Source organism: Vanellus vanellus, assembly GCF_965231255.1.
Source record: "Vanellus vanellus genome assembly, chromosome: 5".
NCBI classification, from domain to species: Eukaryota; Metazoa; Chordata; class Aves; order Charadriiformes; family Charadriidae; genus Vanellus; species Vanellus vanellus.
In genome coordinates, this window is record NC_138910.1 from 39,917,666 (window position 1) to 39,940,119 (window position 22,454).

A 22,454-nucleotide genomic window follows, 5' to 3' on the forward strand; every position below is an offset into this window, starting at 1 on the left:
CAGAGATTTGCAAAAATGTATGGTTTGAATGATTTACTATACAGCCATGGATTTGTGCTGAGAAGAGTAGAGAAACAAGAAAAGATTAATTCATCTTAGGTTCAAAAACAGTGCTTGAAAAGCTCAACCTACCTTATTGTATACATCTAAATAGTTATTTTTTTAAGCATTGCTTAACCATGTTAATCAATCCTTTAGAATGTAATTTTTACTGGATTTGCAAATCACTGGCTTTGCAAATTACTTTCATCAGAATTGTATCAGCATGTGTTACAATATTACCAGTTTTATTATTACGACTTCACCTTGCATTTCATTACTAATCAAAGACAATCCTTACAAAAAAAAATCACAAACTTCTAATTTAACAGAAATATTCTGTTTTCAATCTTCATTTTTAACCAGCGGACAAGATTACTTTCTCAGTAGTGTGCCTTGATGCAATTCATTCAATTTAAATCCTTAGGCCTGAATTTCCTCTGCTTGCTTTTCTCCATGATTAAAACACCACAAAAGAGTGGGGGGGAAATAATATACAAATGCTGTTAGTCCATGCTTGTTTCTATTGGGGAATGACAACTTTTTTGTGTTCGTGGCAAGCAGAACTAAAAGAGCTGGTTTAAAGCCTAATTAGCTTTTACCTTCTGAGTCAATGTGTGTTAGAGAGAGGAAGGAAGCCTTGGGATCTCCAGACTGTGGTAGGTTTTATCACATTCACAGTTTGCTTAACCACAGTATAAGGAACTAATATGTTCCCCTTTTTCATATGCCTTGTATCTGCTTCAGGCCTGTTCTCCCCAAAATCTTGGGAAATCCCCATTTTTTTCCTCCTGTCTGTATCCTCTTTTGGATACAGCTCTGTTCAGGAGACTGTGCTGGGCTGGAGATGGGGAAAGAGTTCATGAGAGAGGGTGAGGTGACTAACTGCTCTCTTATTACTGTGTGCAGGTTATTTCACATGCTATTTCTGAGCATGTGGAGGATGCAGGTGTTCACTCTGGAGATGCCACCCTCATGTTACCCACACAAACTATTAGCCAGGGAGCCTTGGAGAAGGTAGGTGTTGCGCTAGCACTGAAAAGAGAAAATAAAATAAGAATCTCCTTTCCCCCTTTGCTTGGGAGAACTCAGTCACCAGTGGAGAAATCAAATCACCAGTGTTTTTTTTTTAAAGGCCAGTGTGATATGTGCAAGTGTAGGATGTCAGTGTGCCCCCTGTGACTGGCTATACTATGCACAGGATCATCTGAACTGTCCCCTGTTAATTTAAGCAGTAGAGGCACACTCTTTCAGACCCATTGGATTTTATTGTTTCATTGGTTTAGAACCAGCTTCCATAGCAGAAGAGGATTGTCTAATTCATATATATGCCATGGTTCACTTTTCACTTCCTTTTCTCCAACAATCCTTAAATGATTAGATCAGGTGTATGACTTTCTAGCTGCCTGCTTTTCCAGAGTGGATGTCAGTATAATGAACCTCACCTAATCTTGACTTTTTCCCCTTTCAAGAATAAACCTAGTGATACAGAGTTAGTTGTCCAAATGGATTTTCTAAATGAAATGTGCCATCCTTCCTCTGTGTTGTCATTCTGTTAAGGGTTTGCTTGGAAGCAATGCAATGGTCTGTGCTCCAGCTCTGTTTACAAGAATGTCCAAGGCCTTGTTTCTGAAAATAGTCATCTCCTGGAGCAAAGCTATACAAACGCTTGTACTGAAATGGCACGTGATTTCTTGACAAACCTAGAAAATAAGACCATAGTGTTTTCTCCCAGTTTGTTCCAGAGTATATCTGCTAAGACATCTTCCACTGATCTGTGATGGGATAGGCGTGTTGGTGAAAGACTTCTGGAACACTTGTAAAACTGACTAGTTAATCTCAAATGGCAAAACATCATTATTCATTATTTCACCAAGAAGGGTATAAAGGCTCCAGTGTGCATTGGAGGAATTGCTAAATACAGGGCAGGCCTTTATTCTCTCTCTTTCTCCTTCTTTCCTCTGCTTTCTCACACATGAAGCTGATTTTTACTTCTGCCCTCAAATGGTGCTTCGAGCTCTAGGTTAACAGGCACATAAAACATGTTTGCTTCTGAAAGATAATGCTATTGCCAGAATGAGGGCATAGAGAAAAAACATGCTAGGGCAGAGATATATGACATTTAAAGGAATCCACATGTGAGGTGATTTATTGCCATGATGCTTTTTTTGTGGAATTTATTTATTTATTACAAATACACCCATTTTAACTTAATTTACTTATTTATTTTTGTAGGTAAAAGCAGCTACAAAAAAGATTGCAAATGCCTTTGCCATCTCTGGTCCATTCAACATTCAGTTCTTGGTGCGAGGCAACAACGTGCTGGTGAGAGCTCTTGTGACTGTTGGAGGAAGTCAGGCTCTGCTCTGGATACTTAGGTGCATGGTTCCTGTGGCCCCTGCTGTGGAAACTCTGTGGCAATAGCAGCTGTGTCTGCCTTGTCTGATGATGTGGGGCTTACCTGTGCCACCCCTAGTCATGCGGCTCTTCCTGTCTGTGTTGGAAGGAGCATCCTCCCCTGCCTTCACATTGAGGGTGAAGTGAGTCTGGTTGCATTGCCTGACAGCACTAGCTTTGGTTCGCTATGGGCTTCTGTCCTTCCTAAAATTATCAGTTTTGAATATGATGGACAGCACTGGGGCCTGCGCCTCATCCTATGAACTGAGTATCATTGCTCTGATATCTTCTCTCATGTTTAGCTATTTTGATCATTAATATAAGCCTTGTAAGGCATTGGAAAGAAAGCAAGACAATTTAAGTGTTTAAGCCTTTAATATAAGCCATTAAGATGGTTATCTAAATAGTGTGGTCCTAGTAGCTATCAGAAGTATGGCAGATGTCTGACCCTTTATGGGTAGCAGTTGGCTTTCTGTTGCTAATTGAAGATGGTTGGAGGAATGTGAGCAGAGTATAACTGAGGAAGCGGTGAATGGAAAGAAAACTGACGTGGTATAGAAGAGATGCATTATTGTTGCAAGATCCTGTCTGGGCTATTAGTTGAGAAAAATGTACTTACTATTCTTCACCTTTCTTCTGTTTCACACATAGTTCTGTAGAAACTCCACAGAAGAACAGAATGGAATTTTTCCTTCCTTGCTCTCAGTTGTGCTTGCCTTTTCTCTGGATAAACCCTCCTTTTCCATTCAGTCTTAACTTACCTATTCTTGCACTCCTCCACTCCACTTTCATTCTCACTTACAGCAATTCCTCTTTTGCTAATGCACTCCATGGTGTGCTTCTAAGCAGGATGCAGAACTTCTTTGTTTCTTGCTTGGGTCACTGAATGACTTCTGTAGTAGATGGAAGGTAAGGATAGCCCAGTCATCCATGAAGTGCCTTTACCATGGAAAAAGAACAAGGTGGGCTTCTAAAGGTTGTACCTAATGCCTGTGCTTAAGTTCTCATGCCTCTTAGGGTGTAGTATAAGGCATTTTCCGAAGTGAACTATGGATTACTCTCAGTGAACTATGGATTACTCTCAGTTCTAATTTTCAGACAATAGAGATGAAATTCAGTTGCATAACATCAGGCTCCTTGTATATCAAGCTGGCCACTACTCATCCTTCATCGCTGTTCGTAGTATTGAACACAGTTTCTATGTCTCTTATTTGGCAATATGAAGAGCATCTCTGCCAAGAGGAGTAAGGACTGATTTCCAGAAATATGAATCAATTTCTTCACTGCACAGTGCCTGACCCTGGTATTTCTCCTTTTTAATCCCACCAGGTGATAGAGTGCAACTTGCGGGCTTCACGCTCCTTCCCTTTTGTATCAAAGTCTTTGGGTGTGGACTTCATTGATGTGGCCACAAGAGTGATGATTGGAAAAGAGATTAATGAGTCATCCCTCCCCACACTGGAACATCCCATTATTCCATCCAAATACGTTGGGATTAAGGTATGGTTTCCAAAAGAACACCAAAAAACCTCACAATAGAGTGAGCACCTAGCGCATTAATAGGCAATTAGTACTCTAATGCCCAGAGAGAACAATTTACTCATTGGCCAAAGATCAAATTGACCTTTTGTAGTTTCTGTCAAGATAATGTATGTCGGGAATTTTAGAGAAAAATCAAAGGAAAATTATCCAGTGATTATTAACAAAATCAATCTTCCTTTATTTCTTACTTCTAACCTACTATGAATCATGTTTATAAACTGCATAATACATATGCACTTGCAGAACTGAACACTGAAGTTCAAGATATTTCATAATACTATCTCATGTAGGTATGGACATGTACAAATTTGTGTTTTGAGTGCCCCCCAGATTTTATCTTCAGGATTTGGGACATGGGCTGTTGAATGCATGGAATCCCCTTTATCTGCACCACCAGTTAAAATGGGGGTGAAAGCCTGGGATCCTTTGATTTCAGTGGGGCCAAGATTTTACTTTTCATAATTACTAAGCTTATATAGCACCCAAGATACCAAAGTGTATTGTAGATATTTTTGAATGCTTAGTGGAAGAGAAAAAATTAATTGAAGCTCCTAATCATAAAAATCTAGAACAGCAGTGCAGAAAATACAATGGATAATGAGAATTGTTTATACAGAAACTTTCAAGCTTTAATAGCTTCCATATCAAGTGAAAATTGAGGAAACCGAAAACACCTAATATCTTTCTACTAATAAAATGTTCAGACCTATTAAAATGCAAGCCAAATCTGTGGCCCAAGCCAGTCAGTCTAGAAGTAGCTTTACATTTTATTTTGATGCCACAGATAGGCATTATCTGAAATTCTAATTCTTTTTTATTTTTGTAAGTGTTATTTATTTTTATAAATTTCTATTATTTAAACCTGGGGCTTCTGCACTGTTGTTAGCTAAACTGTCAAGAGTTATGTCTCTCCTGGGAATGCTGGCTACAGAGCGGAAAACCCAACTGTATTCTTGAAAACTTCACTACAAAGCCTTTTATACTGGTTATGTTCTGTGTGGATTTGTCAAATATAAAAACCTGCTAATACCTTTGGAAATGCTAAACTTTGAAAAATATTCCAGTTAAACCTGGTTCTCATTATTCACGCATCATATTTTCTGTCCTCTTACATTTTTATTGCTAGGAATATTTGCATGGAAATGGGATTTTGTTTCTCCAGCAGTTCTTAAATACTCTGAAAAGAGAATATGAAACTTTTTTTCTCCTTTCTCAGCATAGCTGTTCCTTCGTGGATTCGGAGTCCCACCACTTTAGCTTTAGCGACTGAAATATTATCTTGCCATGTTTGCTTGCAGAGTGACACAAGTATCATGGCCTGACCAAGATTAAATCATGGATAGAGCATGACTGACTAAGTTTTAAATAAGATTTATTTGCAGTACCAGAGTCTGCTCCTGCTGATGCATTTTCATGTTCATGGCAGACAAAAGGTAGGGAACTGGTGGAAGGCTTTGTTGCTTGTTACTTTTCAAGGCAATATGTGCATTAAAAATAACCTACCTTGACTGCCATATCTCAGCTTGAGACTGTAGAGTTGGCCGCTGTAAAAATTTTCTCTTTACTTATGGAAGAAGCAAAACTGATCTAAAAGTCAGAGAGACACAAGGCCTTTTTTTGAGACACCATTCACAATGAATTTCTGCTGTCACATTTTAGTTGGTCATTGTTAGGTGTCATGAAACAGCAGCTGTCTTGTCTGCAGTGTTACCCTCAGAGACTTCCAAAAAGACAATTGCATCTTTAAATTTAAAAATATATTCTTTTTTAAGCAGCAAGGATGCTGTCTTCATGCAAATGCCAGTAGTAGTTTAAGATGTAGGGAAGCTCCATAGAACATTATTCCTTAGCAGAAAATTTGTTCCTTGTTTGCCACATATGGTCATTGGCTCTTTAACAGAGAGTTTCTTTCTCTTCTCCCCCCCCCCTTTTTTTTTTTTAAGGTCAAATTAGACAAGAGAACTCAGAGACCACAGTGACCTAAGTCCTCAGATAATGATAATTATCAGGGGTTTTAATATTTTCATACAAAAGACTAAAAAAAAAAAAGGTGTGTGTTTAAGGGGGGAAGAGGGAAAATATGTAAATAATTTGCAAATTTTCATCTGGCTTACACCAAAAGAGTGTGTTATTGTGGATTGGTTTCATTCCTGTGAATGAAAAATTTGTGTTGGAGAACAGTTTTCTCAGAAAAAATGACTGGCTTCAGATAGTATCTCTCCTTGTTTCATGAATTAGGTGCTTCACAGCCTTTCTGTTTTAAAATGTCTCCTAAAAATAATAGTCATAGTGGGCTACCACAGATTAGAAATCTACCATCGGAATGTGAGCAGGACTGCAAGAGTTAGAAAGATGATTTATTGGTGACATATATGTTTATTTATTCTAGTCCATCATCAAGGTGCTGGGGGAACTCATTTGCCAAATACTCCTTTGCTTATCACCCTTGACCAGTGCTTTTTTTGGATTAATTCACTTTGTCTCTTTCTCTCACTTCCAAGTGTATCTGGATGTTTGGTTTTTTAAATGATCCATTAGATTTTCATTCTCTTTCTCCCCTCCCCCCTTTTTCTTTCACCAGGCCCCTATGTTTTCTTGGTCCCGACTGAGAGATGCTGACCCCATTCTCCGATGTGAAATGGCCTCTACTGGGGAGGTATCTTTTAGATTTGCTATTTTTTTAAACCAAGTTGCCTTTAAACATCATGAATCTTTGAAAGTGATCTTATTACTGCCTGAATCATGATGGCATCTGTAGCTTCTTCAGAAAATTGAAAACATCTTTCTTAGCTTTAAAAACACATAGTTGTGGAAAATCCAGTTGATTCAGCCACTGGATGTCCCTCTTTACCTGCATGTGAGCCCCTTGAGTTGGACCTGGTAGGCGTGACAGCCTGAAATGAGTTTATCTGAGAGCTGTAGGGTTCTGGGAGGTTCTTGGTGCATCAGTGCATTTTATGAATCGCCTGCTTCTAGGCAGACAAGTGCTTACAACTTTCAAAACCCCCCATCGACACATGCCAGAATAGCAATATCAAGACTCCAGGTCATGAGCGTTTGGTCTTGGAACGTGCTGGTTACTTAAAGGCAGCAAATATGTATGGTGATATTTTTGTTGTTGCCTGGTAACCATCAAGGCATGTCCCAAGGTGCAAAAGGCAAGAAAGAGTGAATAAAATGGGATGGCTGCAGTATTGACTGTTGGTAGGGTGAGGAGACTGGGCTACTTTACCCGCTTTTTCTACAGCAGCGCTGTGAGGGGCTTCCAAAATGTGTCTCTGGTATATGCATGGCACACTGTAAAGGCACAAAGCTCTTCCTCTTCCTGCGTAGGCTCAGCACTGACAGGAGCCCTCCCCCTCAAGGGGTAGAGGTTTCCATCTACATCATTTGAAGAGATACTAACTCATCAAGCACAGAGGTTTGTTTATGAGTTATTGCTGAGCTGTCAATAGCTTCTGTAAATATGCCCTGTTACTCTAGAAAAAGGTTGTGGTAGCAAGAAACTTATTCTGGGCTAGAAAGCCCCTTTGGGAAGTGATTAAATACCGAGGCAATTAGATTAGGCTTAACTCTGCTCTGCCATAGCTAGGCAGATGGCAGAGCCTGGGCTGCTCCATTTGATATGAGCTTGGGTATGTCTACCTGAGCTGTTTTCATTAGGAAAGACTTATCATTTTAGTATGATATAGCACTATACCCAGATACAAGGTAAGAGTAGCCTTGGGTTTCCTACATCTCTCCAGAATTACTTTATTTTGCTCTTCATAATGTGTGGGAAATCAGTATTGCAGAAGATTTCTTTTCAGTGTAGTTAATGGGCAGAAAAAAGCCAAGTGACTTCCTTGACTTCCTCATTTTTAGAACAAAATTGACAACACAGACACCCCCCCCCCCCAAAAAAAAAAAAAAGAATAAAATTGTAACTAAGGGCAAGAATTATTTTTCTGAGCTTTATATGGAGTTAGAGATTACCTTGGCCATAAAGGAGGGGTTATTAACTTTTATGAGTTGGAAAGATCCATATTCACAAATGCCATAAAATGTGACAGTTATGAAATTCTTCCTTATGAGTGAAGTAAGGATAATAACTTGCTTTGGGTAAAATGCTCAATTATTTCTCAAAGACATTTTTCCCACACACGGCTTGATTTGGGCTTGAATTTGTCACATCTATCTGGAAGAGATGTATTTTGCTGGAAGTTGTGGTTCCCACAACAGTAGAAGACATAGTGCTGGGGGTCCCTTTGAGTATTGTGACTGTTTTGACCATGCCGTAATGATAAACCTCTCCTGGCAGGCTGGAAATCACTGGTCCAAGCCTACATGGCAGGGGGCTGTCTACCGCCCTAGAAAGTCCAGGACACATGTAACCCCTCAGCCAGCTACAGTGTAGAACAGACTGAATGCTCAAGGATGAGTTTTTAGAGAAAAGCTGAGATACTAGTTGTCATGATTTTTTTTATCCCTTTCCTTGTGGGATTTTTGTTTGTTTGGTGGTTCTTTTTTTACTTCTGAAGATCTAGCAAATCATCATTTGTTCTTCTTACACAAAATACTGGTTTCTGCTCACCATGGCAACAGTGAGACCATGAATGTGAGGGCTCACTTTGTGAGGGGAAGGACCATAAGAGGAAAATGGGAGAGCAATTCTCAATCAGCCCCTTTATCCCACCTGTATATGTGTGTAGATTTGTTATTTCAAAGAGAAAAATCTGTGACAGTTTCTGCTTCTGACTGTTTTTCAACAAGTGTGGATGGTCAGAAAAAGTGAGGTTTGGTTTTTTTTTTTTTTTTTTTCTTTTTTAACTTTCAGAAAAGCTCATGCATTTCTCTTGTCATCAGAATTCCAAATTTTGGTAGGGAACACAGTTTAGTTCTTTCAGATCATTACCACATAACAGTCTGTAAGCAGCTGAGCTCCACAGGCAGTTATTAATGATAGAGAGCTGCTAAAAGATTTTTATTGACTTCTTTATCAAGTTTTTGTTTCTATAAAGTAAATTATTATGAATTGGCATGATTGCTTTGTTGTTTTCCTAAGTACATATTAACATTTTACTTAAATTTCATACATCTGTGGACTTTTAATGGAAAAGCATCTTTATATACCATGCTTTATCTTCACAAGAAATGCCAGAATTTACATGACAGCACAAGCTCTGTCTTACCCCAGTTTGCAGCGTACACACAGAGAAACATGCCTGCATGCAGAACACTCACTGGTATTTAAGCATTATATAATGTTAAAGAATTTGTAGTGCACTCACACTGCAGCAGAGTGTGAGCAGAGGCTGTGTACAGCATTCCCATAACTCAGCAGAATCAATTGTTGTTACTCTTTGGAGTGCTGTTTGAAAGTAAAGCATTGCTTATTCCTTCGTTATTGCTTCATTAAAATTATGAGATTTGTCTGCAGTGATTTTATGATTTATTTCCCCCCCCCTGCCTGCAGACTCTGTGCAAAAGCAGTCTGATTCTGTGTGAAGAAGTCAAAAGAGCCTATTTAAAAATGTAATTCCTGTTACTTTTTAAAGCAATGTTTTTGGGTTGTTTTTGTTTTTTTTCCCCATGCTGCCTTCTTTATGCCTTTTCCCAGGTTGCATGCTTTGGGGAGGATGTGTTCTCTGCCTTCCAGAAGGCTATGCTTGCCACAGGGTTTATGTTTCCTAAGGAAGGAATTTTGATTGGAATCCAGGTGAGTCCTAAAAATCAAAGATGAGAAAGGAATGACACAGAGGAATTCGGTAACTGTTGCCATGTTTTCATTCATGTGTCTTTATGGCTTAAGTGTGTTTCTGTGCAACCCATCTTGAAGTGCAGTAAGACAGTGGCGAACAAACACCACAGAGAGATCTTTATTGGATTCCCTGGGGCTGGGCTCGTTTTCTTTTACTCTGGGTCTTGATGGTTTCTACTGGGAGCTGCAGAACTCTGCTGGGGTCAAAACCCCAGGGATTGCTGCAAGCAGAGGCCTGGGGTCAGAGAGTTAAAAGCCACCTTCCTGCAGGCAACAAAGCCCATAGACGATCAGTTCAGCAAAATGGCCTAGCTAAAGCTCAGAGCCTGCTCCTTGCTTCCTCCTAAATGGGAACCCTGGGGTTGCTACTTTTCAATCCTGACATGTAAACTCCCTTCATCTGCACATCGCCTCTTGCCCTTCTGAAACCAGTTCCCTTCCACCCCTTCCAAAAGAGTGAGACAGTTTCCACACTGCAAAGCTGAACCTGCTAAGCTTTTCCCCATAGATGCATGTATTTCATTCCAGACAGAGGTGTAGTATCATCTGCCAGCGTAGAAAACATGATGTTGTTAGGGTATTGTGGCACTAGTTCTTGCCGTAACACTGTCAGTCGTCTACCAGGTATGGTATGGCACTGTCATGTTCCTCTCCTCACTAGAGTCGTGATAAGAATATACTTGAGTGCAATGGGGCGAGAGATTAAAGGACAGCAGTCTTCACCCTGCAGCCTGCTTTCCTGGCTGCCTAGAGGCATGGCTGCCATTATTCCTTTCCCCTGTTTGATGATGGTGCTTGGCCAATATTGTTGCCTACCATGCAGATCCTATCAGCTAGGAGTAAGTAGCTCAGAAAGGAAGAACCAATGCTACGTTTGCGTAGCAATGTTTCTGGTTTCTGTATATTGCCAAAGGTCTCTCCTGCTGAGGACTGTGTCTCAGACATATATTCTGCAGGTCCAGTAATTCCATACCAGACTAGAGCTTGGAGTTTACGGTTTCCTCTCTAGCTGTGAGCATCTCTTGAAGTTGCTATATGTGACACAAAGTTTAAATGGTGTCATTATGGGAATGTCCTCCAGTGCAATGGCTTCTGCAAACAGAGGAAGTTCCCGATGGGTTTGCCTTAGGAACCATTCACAGTTCTGTATCAGTAAGGAGGATATGGGTTTCGGGATGAAAAGCTAGGCAGAAAAGCAAAAGGTGTTAGGCCTTTGTCAAAGGATAATTACCAACTGCAGGAGATGCTGAAGACAGATACACTTGTAAAGTTTGAGATGTGTGTATGTTCCTCAAGAAAAATCAGACATTTCCACTGCAACTAGAACATTCTTGGCCTCCATAAAGACAACTGATTGCCTCGTGCCATTTTCCTGTTGTGCTTGGAATAAGCTTATGCCCTACATGATTGCATAAAGTCTATAAAACAGAAAAATAGAATAGATGAATTTTCCTGTCAGGCAACTGGGGTGTGAAAAATGTGTTGGGCTGTCTGCGACAGCAGAGGATATGAAGGAAGTGTGTGAAAAGTGGCCAGAAAAGAGCATGACTTCTGCTAACACAGATTACTGCTTAGTCCTTAAATACACACACACACACACACACACACACACACACACACACACACACATATATCTATGGATTAAAGCTGTTGCTCGAAGTTACCTCAAATTAGCAGAAAAGTCTTTGCTTGCTACCTAGATAAAGTTCGGTATGAAACTTTGGGCAGTTGCTACTGTATGTCTACTGTATATCTAATCACTGAAGATTTTAAAACACCATTTAAAAAACGGGAAAAGAAAAGCCAAGAGAATAAAAAAGGAGAGAGCCCAGCGTTTAAAGTTTAAGCCTATTTTCCCAATAGCATCTAAAAGGGAACAGGCAGCAAAGAGTAATTTTAGCTATAGAAAACATTTCTGTAGGTTCTATGTCAGTATCTGTTAAACCGAGCCAAATGTTCTTTGTACAAAGGTCTTAAGAAAAAAAAAAAAAAAAAAAGATAAAACAACCCCAAAAGCTCACCCCCCCACAATTTTAAAAGTAACAGGATTCTGTCCTTTTTAATGAGTGGTTTACAGTTCATCTTCTTGCAAAAGAAACTTGAAAACAACAGATCAATCACTTAAAGGTCTCTCTTCATCTTAGCATATTTCTTACATAATTAAATTCCAAAACAAGAAGCGTAAAGTTATTGCTGAGAACCACGTACTGCTCCCTCACCACTCGAGTTTGTCGCCTACCCACTTTTCAGTGGTCTGTTTCGAAACAGAGAGGAAATAAAGCCTTGTAAGAAGGGAAGGTTGGAATGCTGACCTGGACCTGACGTGTAGGCTATGAGCGGTCTTCCCTGAGTATTACAGGCTGGAGGAAAGGGGAGCCTCTCACTGCAGAAACAAGTGGCACAAGGAGTGAGGCGTAAGGCGGGCTGTGGACACCAGAAGCATTGTTCTCATTTTAATCACAAACATGGAGTCATCTGCCTCAAACTGGCAACGTTGTCAGTGTATCCTCAGAGGGGAAATACAGGCTCAGAAGGACACGTACCATGTCACCCCTCTCCACAATCACTTAGTGTTTAAATGTCATTGCTGTGAGGGGGTGATGGGGCGGAGGTCCCTCCCTGGCAGAGGCCCCTGGCTTTCAAACTGCAGGATGGCTTCTGCAAGCTGTTCTGTTGCATTTGGGGCTAATTCTTGTCAGGAGCAGGTACACCAGCCCACTTGGTTGGCTCTGAGGAAGGTGCTGTATTTCATCTGCAGTGGATGGTGAACTCAAAACATACCCTGCTTTCAAAGGCTTCATTGCTTCATGACTAGAAGCTTGCTCTGATTTTTAGACTGGACTTTTGGCTCTTGCAGAGAGAGAAATAAGAAGCCAAATGACTGTGAATTCTGCTTCCCTCAAAAGCATCTAGGCTCAACATATTTAGGTTATTCGGTATAATGCACCTTTATGACATAGCTTTTAATTATGTTGAAGAGGAGGCTGCCTTCTTGAAGGTGAAAGTCAAATAGATGTAGCTAACAATACAAGAGAGGGAGATCTTAGTTTCCTTGCAAATGTTTCACTCTGGGTTATTTTCCAAATCAAGAGTCAAATGGCTGTGCTGTCATCTGCGGTCCAAATAGGTTTCAATATGCCCAGGTACTGAACCCAGCTTTGCTGTGGGGCTTCCATCTTGGTGTACTTACAGGTTGCAGTTCCAGTGGTAATCCTACTAGGGCCATGCAGAAATGTTGCTAACGAAGTAATCATCCTCAAGGTCAAACAGGTGAGCACCCCTTGACATCGGCAGGCCAGCACAAGGCAGGTTGGGCAGTCAGCCAGGACTGAAAGCTCACTGGATTGTACTTCATTTGTGAGCACTCTCTGACATTGCACAGGACAAGGTTCCCCAGGATTTCAAAGGCCTGATGCTCTCCCAGGGTAAATGGAGTACAGCTTTCTTTTTAGACAAATGAGTCTCTGCCAGTTTATGCAAGCTGATAATCTGACCTCTTTTCTTTTCACAATTTGGAGAAGTCTATGATGCTAAAACCCTGAGTCTGCCATTAAATAATTTATATTTTAAGCAAGAGGAGTTGAAAAGCTCATTTTATTTTCTTTCCTGATTGGGCTATTCAGTGATATCTCTGGGATGAAGTGCATCTGTCTTACATCTGTGCTGGTGACCATGAGATGCAGAAAGCATTGATGGAGTATTTTATTTTTAAATCCCAGCACTCCAAGTCTATTTTTCAAGGTAACCTTCTGCCTTGATTCCTTACGTACTAGAATTTTTGCATGCTCCACAGTGGATTTGGGTACAGAATTCAAGATTATCACAGGAGATAACATGGCTTCATTTTGAGCTGGTCTTAGTGAGAACTGGTATAGCTGTACTGAATTAACTGAGGATGTAGCCCTTTATAAATAGTAAGACATGCTAGCAAATATGAGAGAGAGGTTATAGGAGACAGAACTTTTCCAATAAAGGAAAAAGAATACAATTCTCCTACAATAAATATCTTCCACTAAATAAATCTGCTTGTACTTTTCACCTTTAGTAACTAATGGTTTCTTACACAGGTTCTTTCAGCCAGCTTGTAAATCTGAGGCTGCTCCGATGCAAGCTGACAGCTGTAATTTCTTTTCATGGAGAGGCTGTTTTATGTGTCACAAGTGTTCAGTACATGTTTGATAGCAGTTTATAATACTGTTGTGAAAGCCAACCCCCCTGACCAGAAGGCAGAACCGTTCTCTCTGACTGGGAAGCTGCCAACCCTGTCACGTTGTATATTTATATTTTCCAGTTAGTGTATGGAACGAGATGGCTTTCAGCATGAGGTTCTTTCCAGAGTGCTTGAAAAAAACTTGTTGACTCTTTTTCTTCATAGGAAATCATTCACCCTTTAGAATATTGCTCTATCACTCATAAAGGTTAAGCTATTGGTAGCTCTAGCAGCAACCAGGGAGCTTGGAATAATCTTACTTGCAAATGGCCAGACCAGGCTAAGGTTAAAAGCAAGGTTTGGCCTGCCTTGGCAGTGAGAGGGGTGTGTGTTGCATCTGATCTTTGCATTGCTGTATCTTCAGCATCCCAAAGGAAGTTACTCTGGGATCAAATTTTCACTCAGCTGTTGGTCTAAAATGACTTGTTCAAGTGCAGATGTCTACAGGAGGTCATCTTATTTTTACTTCTTCTAAATCATGTTGGATCTGGGTATGCATTATGAGCGAGTCTTTCAAAGGTGTCCTAAGTACCTGGGTCCTCAGGTCCTCATGGTAATAGGGTGTCCCAGTCTCTTGAGTGGTTTTGTGCTTTCCATTTTCATATGCCTATGGGAGTTAGAAATGAACTTGCGCATACACAGGCTCTTCTTCATGTGAATTTGCAAACAGAGCATCCAAAGACAGCCCAAAGCCTGTCCATATATGTTATCTGCCAGAAGAGAAGGCCAAATGTTGAAAATATATTTAATTAAGAGCAGAGGAGATTCTAGTTGGTGTATTTGAGAAGGCAATTGCCCAGGTATTTAATATGCAATAGCAAATCTTCTGTAGTTGTCATCAAACTTAGTATGAGAACACTTACCCTGGTGTTGTAACAAATATGTCTTAGCTGGGAGTGACTTGGGCTTCAGGATCCGAACAGTTTTCTTGGAAGAGCATTGTACATGCACATTCAGACATTTCTGCACACGTGCGCGCACACACTCTCAGCACAGAAAGGTGTATTTGCCTCTTCACAGAGTCTGGAGAGGCTTCATGTTGCCCAACAAAATACCATTTCTAAATCCTAGCTTTGATGCTTTATCTAATAAATTTTCTTTTTCAGAAGTCCTTCCGCCCCAGATTCCTTAGCGTAGCAGAACTACTGCATGAGGAAGGTTTTAAGGTAGGTGGTTTCAGTTATTTAAAGTTAGAGACTTTTCGAAATCTGCAACATACTCAGCCTGCTAGGGGAATGGAGAACGTTCAAGTTTATTTGGAGATAGAGAAGAAAGGACATCTTCAAAGTACAACAGGGATTTTTAGCTAAGTGATCCATTAAGTCAGCAGGTATCACCCAACTAAAACTTTTCAGGTTGTTTAATTGAACATATGAGACCGTCATGAGGGCAAGAACAATCGTGGCTCTGCTATCAGTCTGCAGCCAGGATGTCACATTATAAATGCCTCTAAGTCCTCTAAGAAACAAAAATGCCAACAGGATGCTATGTATGACATGAGGGGAAGAACAGGAAGCCTTTTGTGTGGAGAAGGTCTTTACTGTACTTTATCTTCGATGATATTCACAAGCTGCAGGCACATTAAATCTGTGGTGTTTACATCCCTCTTGTAACTCTTCTGCATCATTTTGCATCCATATCCCTACTGAAAGGTAACTAACAACACAGCCCCAGAAGATTGGTGAGAGCTTTTTAATATTAAGTATTTAAGTACTATTTTCCTCAGTGGATTTACAGTTCTGCCTTTCAAAACTTAGCACTAGGCAAATAAAATTTTAAAAAATGTGTAAGTTATTGGACTTACGCCCTATTGAAAATCAGAGGGGTTTAGGTTTTCCCAAGCCTGTTAACTGCTTTGGGATTTGTTACTACCATTCATTGACTATCATCCATAGCAAAGCACAGATAACGGAAAGTTGGGAAAGTCATGCTGTATGGAGAGACAACCTTGCAATCAAAAATACCCTCCGAATCACCTCTGACAACCCGACTGTGTTTTGGGTCAGACCCACAGGAGTTAAATTAAAAGTTTTGGTATTATGAAGTACACAGTAAGTAACCTTTTTTGTTCCTTAACAGCTTTATGCCACAGAAGCCACCTCAGACTGGCTTAATGCTAACGGTATCCCAGCAAATCCTGTGGCATGGCCATCACGGGAAAGCCAGAGTCCGAGCCTCCCTCTGATCAGGAGGTAAGAGCAATACTCACCTTGCCAAATTTGTGTTAACATCTGGGACTGCAAGGGCAAATTCCTGGCCCTGTTGAGATCAATGATAGTGATTTAATGGACTTTGGATTAAATCAAAAAGTTTTGTTTTATCTGATTTTGTCTGGAATTGCCACAGCTGGGAGGTTTCAGCTTAATTAATGAACATCTCATTGAACAGACCTGTTTAGTATGGCTTGGATGTATTGCTCCATGTTACATTTTCACGCAAGGATACGTGGAATCTGAGTATTTAGCCTTTAATGACAGTCACTCATGCTTTTAACAGAGTTGTGCTGAGCTGTACAAAGGCTGAATATTGCTTTGCATTGCTGAATAGAACAGAAATGAAGTCCAAATTCCCGAGTCGCGGCTTAGTGCCTTAACCCTTCAACCATCGTTTCTTGGGATGTAAGACTTAACTCAAATGAAAATTTTTGGTGTTGGTTACCTGCATGCCTGTGCTATTCATCATAGATTTTCATTAAGCAAGACACACTGTGATACAGTCTTGTGCATTGTCTTTTCAGGCTGGTAAAGGATGGAAAAATAGATCTGGTGATTAACCTGCCTAACAGCAACACCAAGTTTGTCCATGATAATTATGTGATCCGGAGGATGGCTATAGACAGCGGTATTGCTCTGCTCACTAATTTCCAGGTACTTCCCATGTTGTTCTTTCTCCTTTTAGTCATAAGAGCCTTCAGAGTTTTTAAGCACTTGTGACCTAAGGTTCCAGTCTGTTTGAACCCTCATTATCTCTGACAAATAATAATGTGCCCCAAAATCATGGCAACACAATTGTTTGAATGTATTTTCTTTTTGCTACATTACAAAATAACATTGCTCAAAGTAAAACAGAACAAGAAGAAGAAAATCCTGAGTCCTGTACTGCAGCTGAAGTTGTTGCTGTATTATTTTCACTTCAGAGCAAGCTTTTTGCACAGGATTGCCTGTAACGTTTAAATTATGCATAGGAACAGTTTTTTAGTGGGATGTTTTTCCAATATGGTCCTTAAACCTTACAGCAGGAAGTAGCTGGGCTTTATTGAATGATCCTTGGGGCAATCCAGTTCCAAAGTGCCATTCAAGTGGAATTGCTGCCTGTCCTGTTGTAGTCGCCAACTGCCAGTCATTATGTGTTTTTAGCTCCTTACAAACCCATTTCACATACTGATAGGGGAAGAGATATTTGGTAATGCAAAGTGGGACTCCTGCTGCCAGCAGTACCTTGACTTCCTTTGCAAGTGGCTTCAACTGTCACAAAAGACCCTCATCTGCCTCTAATTAAGCAAAGCAGCAAAATTTCCATTGATTTTGGTGGGCACTGACATGGAACCCAGTGACTTGAACTGGGGTCCAGCTGTGCGAAATCTTCTGCTGTGATTGGAGTGAGTGAAGAGCAGAGAGAATGCCAAGCTGTAAGTTCATAGACAGGATAATGCCAAACATGATTAGCAGGAATGGGAAATTGAAGACCCATCATTTGCCTACACACACTGACAACCAGAACAGGAGTCCCCATCCAAATTTTATTACCACACCTGCTTGATGCATTTCATTGAACCCTTTTGATTGCAGAGGTTTAATCTCTGAGTTTGAAAGACGAAAACAACCCTATGTTGTCTTAAAGGCTTGGGACATAGGGGTAAACAGCAGCTCTCATGGGACAGAACTGTCTTGCCAAAGAAGCCCAGCAGTTCTACATCTCTCCAGCTGGACAGGCAGGCTCCAGAGGGCTGGAGCCAACACTCATGCACAGTCACCTTGAAATTTCTATTGATTTGGATAGACTCAAGCACTGGACCTGCAAAGGGTAGTGTCGGGGTGACAGCATAGAAGCATGGAGCCTGGTCTTTTACTCAGCCTTCTGCAGAAGGCTTTGCAATGCTCAGTCCTCCTCTGCTTTATATTGACAGGTGACAAAGCTTTTTGCTGAAGCTGTCAAATACTCCAGGAAATTGGACTCCAGAAGTCTCTTCCACTACAGACAGTTTGACCGTGGAAACACTGCATAGAACTATCTCCAACCTGCAGTATTACTACTTCTGGCATCACAAAAGAGAGAGCATCTCAGATCATCCACCTAACCATCTTTCCATGTATTTTATAGTATCTGCACTGATTGTTTTTCCAACTCACCCAAAATAATTCCTAGCCAATACTTTTGATGGCTCATTGGAAAGCCGTCCTCTCCCCAGCCTCTCCACCATCTTCTCCCCCCTGTTCCACATAGCATCAGATATTAGTTACTAGATGGGTAGATCCAGACACCACTATAACAGAGGAAATGGAAGGAGATACAAGTGATCATACCTGGGGGTTGTTCCTTTTTTTTGATAATCAAGCCTGCTCCTCCTTAGAAATGCCTTCCTTGGGTCCATACTCACAGCTATTCTCATGCTGGACTACTAAAGCCTGCCCCAAACTCCCATAGAAAGACATGTAGCTTTCTCTTTCCATTGCTGATTGTTGAGGATTTTACAACTTTATGTAGCAATTAAACATCCTCCTCCTTGATCCGCCTGATGATACCATGGATGCCTGCCACGGTGATGAATGTGATAGAAGCTCTTTAAAGACAGATGAACGTGAATTCCCCATGATTCTCTGCAACAGCTGACAGGCTTTATGCCGTTACTTTTTGGTTGGTTTTTAACCCGGACAAAAATCATCATCTTCAGCCTGTAGATTTGATGGGAGAGGAAGTCTGTGTGTGTGTGTCCTGGAATTGCTTCCAAGCTCTGCTCAGTCCTTCAGGCTATTATTTTTTAAATTCTGGTTCAACATTCTGAATTCAGGTGGCTGTCCCTGTATCATAAAGGCTCGCTCTCAGCTTTCTGTCTGGCTTCAAAAGTGGAGAACTCCCCAAAGACTTCTGTGTATTGCTGTCCAATATTTTGTGCCACGATCGTGGGCATTAAAATGGAAACTTTTCAAAACGAGGTGAAAGTGTTGCAGTGCTTTACCCCTCCCAATTAAGTGATCTCTTCACTTTTGCTCCAGCCTTCTCTGCTGCTTTTTCAAGTCTTGCAACACCTGCAAATGCTGTCCACAGAGCAGACACCCACTGTGTCACATGGTGCGTATTATCACTTGCTGTCTGCACGGCAAAAGACTTCAGCAGCTCTATGGCCAATGGTACTGAATCCTGCAGCATATACAGTGCCTGCCTCTAAAGGTTTACCAGCTAAGGAACGTATGTGCTGTCTTTTTTTCCTCCATGTTGCAGTATGTACACAGCCCATCCTGGATTAAGGAAGATTCAAAGTTGGACAACTTCTTTGATACTTGCTAGAGGAAGCTAAGCTGGAGGATTTTCCTCCAGCCACGCTCTGTCTGCCTGAGATGCTGGATCCAGAGCACTGCTAGCTTGTAGTTACCTACCTCTTATGTATCTCCCAATACCTGCAGGCCCTGCCAAGAAATACGTCTTCCAGCTAGTGCTAGGTATATGGTGGTGGAGCTAGGTACCATCCAGCAGTGCTTTTTCTGAAACTATCAACACTGAAAGTAGTGCACTTTGGGGTCTGTTGAGATGAGCAAACCTAGGCTGCCTCTTGCATTTGCTCTCAGGTTCCCTTGGGTCCCGAGAAGCTTTGAGTGGAGAGGGAGAATAAGGGTGGATAGATAGTCTGGAGGATTTAAAATTAATGCTAAAACATTTCAGGAAGGATATAAAATCTGATGAGAGCTGTTATTGAAAAGTGCAAAGGAGTAGGCAGAGGCTGTGATGCCTTTGGGTACCATTGTACTCTCTGAACAATTGGTGCTAAGTGCCAAGACCAAATTTTGAAACAGGTATGGACTTTTATTTCTGATCTAGTTGACATCCCAAGTGCTCTTGTCATGGGCATATCTTCAGTACTAACTTTTGTGATGAACACAACCTTGCCTGCGGTGCATAGGAAGAGTTTTGCACTTTTAGAGTAGAGATGTTATTAAAAAAAAAAAAAAGAAAAAAGAAAAAAAAAACACCCAACCAAAACTTCGGAAGAGCCTGAAGCCATCAAGTGTTCACCCATTCATTTGTGAAATGGATGACTAATGGTAGCTAATGAAGCAGCACTCTAAATGCATCCAGCACTTCTTTTTTTTCAGTGGCAAAAATCCCATTAACAACTGGTGTCGTCTCACATCCCCCCACCCTGCTTTTACCTCTAGTAGTGAACAAAGTGACATCTTAAAACATCTCTATTCTTTTGTTCTTCCTCTTCTGTTTTTTCACATCCCTTGAGCTGAAAATGAAATAAATTCCCTGGATTGTGATAGCTAATCATTCTGACATTCTTCGTGGCCTGGATTCTTCCCTTCCTTTTTTTTAAGTCTTTTTTGCTTTGTTTTTTTGTTTAAAGCATTGATCAACACTAGTCTGGTAGGAAACCATCATTCTTATGTTTGACAGTGAATGCATCATTTAATGTGGAGCTGCTGTATGGCTCAGAGGTGAGGAGGTGGTGGGAAAAGTGCAGCAGGACTAAGCAAATGGTCTTTCATTTCAGCTGTATGTACACAAGAGAGAGGAGAAGCCCTGATTCACCTGGAGGGACATGTGAAATTTAAGTGAGGAGCCAGATGATAGAGCAGCAGGCTAAGAAACATCGAAGGGATGCGAACTTAAGAAGGGGCTACCAGTTTTGGAAAATAGGAAAACCTTTACTGCTTTTAACTCAACTTTCAACAGTGCTCCTGCCAATTAGCTAACAGTGTGGGTGTATGTGTATCTATGTATACATGTATCTATACGTTCCTGTTGTTACTTAATGCAGCAGCTGCAGGTACTTAAACCACAGCTTCTTTGGTGTCCACAGACTCTCATGTAATTAGAGTGGAATTTAGTAGAAAAACACACCAGGGCTGAATATATGCTGAGTACTCTGTAATTATAAAGTAGTGTAGTGTTTTGTTGCTGGTGCTAAACACTGGTCCCTTCCCCACTTCTCTGAAGCAGGTGACACTAATATTCTTCCACACTTAATCAGACCCATCTATATACACATTGTCCCCTGAGCTGTCTTTTCCTCCATCTCCTTTTGGTGTCTTGTGCTTTTCCCCTGTTGAAGAAAAAAAGTTCTTTTTGCTCTGACTGATGCAAGAAAAAAACTCTTAACTCTTGCCATGGTTAGAAGGAGCCAAGAAGTCATCACCCAGCTTACCTTGTGCACACACTGAATGCTGGTTGAATTTGTTTCTCGATATGCTTTTTTTCTTTGTGTAATGTAGGGGCTGACACTATAGGAAAAGATCTTTAAGTATCTACAGCTGTTGGGATCAATGCAGATCTAAAAAACCCCAAAATTACAATTAGTATCCTTTGTACCAAGCTCTTTTTCTTATTAGTCTTGGGGAGGGTGACAATGGCAGATGAAAGAGGATGCTGTTCAGAGCAAGAAATTTGCTAATCTATGAGCAGTGAACTAATTTTATTCTTTTTTACTGTCTCTAAAAGAGGGTTGATAAAGAAACACATGAAGGTATAAGAGACAGTACAAAGCACAACTTATGAGATTAGCACAAGAAAAAGTGGCAAGAGCCATGGTGAAATATGAAGGGACCTAATTTTTAGTAACAGATATTTTTTTTCTCTGTAGTCAATCTGCTGAGCCACTTGCTCGAGCCATAGCTCTCCAAGTGTGCCAAGTGCTGGGAAGCTCTAGAGGCTCGATTTCCCCAAAGGCACTGCTGAATATTGAGGTCAGGCTCTTTATCCAGTTGATCACCTTCTTAGATTTACTCTTCTGCAGTTAACACCATTTAAATCACTTGGGAGATTGCTCAGGCAGCCCCTGCAGAGGTTAGTAGCAAAGCAGTGATAGGCATGTTGAAAGCAAGAAGAAAAGAATGTAAGAGAGTGAAGACAACTTATTGCTACCACTTTCTGCTTTCCTGGTGGAGGTCTTAAAACACAGTGAGATCAAAGCATATGCTTTATATAAGTTAAAAAAAAAAATAGTGAAAAGCTTTAAGAAACCTCTTCGTTCTGGGACCATTTGAAACAGGCAAAGTGAGGTTTCTCAAAGTCTTAGGAAGTAGCCAAGTAGGAAAGATTCCATGATCTGAAGTATCTCTTGGCAGTGAGCAGAGAAATAAGTCTTGCTTGGCTTGCAGGTCACTGGGTTTTCCTGGAACGGATGTTGCCACCAGCCTGTAAGACATCATTTTTTCCTGCCCCCACATACCAAGTATATTTTGCACTCTCAGGCTTTAAAAGCCTATTTGTGCTTTGGTTCTCTGTGCTTGTGTCAGAGGTATCTAGGAGTCTGGCTGGGAGCTTAGCACCTCTATGTCTTTATAATAAAGTGATCCATTAAAGTAGGGA

The 22,454-nt window shown here is 40.8% G+C and overlaps 1 protein-coding gene across 1 annotated transcript in view; it reads left to right on the forward strand.

Annotated features, from left to right (window-relative positions):
• Positions 1–18,153, forward strand: part of CPS1 (carbamoyl-phosphate synthase 1) — a gene marked incomplete at its 3' end in the record, with an annotated part of 97,636 nt that extends 79,483 nt beyond the window's left edge. Inside the window, exons 30-38 of the mRNA XM_082483563.1 lie at positions 949–1,056; positions 2,275–2,364; positions 3,766–3,936; positions 6,560–6,634; positions 9,578–9,676; positions 15,035–15,094; positions 16,008–16,120; positions 16,666–16,795; positions 18,055–18,153. Of these exons, the coding sequence (XP_082339689.1) occupies positions 949–1,056; positions 2,275–2,364; positions 3,766–3,936; positions 6,560–6,634; positions 9,578–9,676; positions 15,035–15,094; positions 16,008–16,120; positions 16,666–16,795; positions 18,055–18,153 (945 nt within the window). The remainder of the gene's footprint in view (positions 1–948; positions 1,057–2,274; positions 2,365–3,765; positions 3,937–6,559; positions 6,635–9,577; positions 9,677–15,034; positions 15,095–16,007; positions 16,121–16,665; positions 16,796–18,054) is intronic.
• Between the last annotated feature and the right edge of the window lie 4,301 nt (positions 18,154–22,454).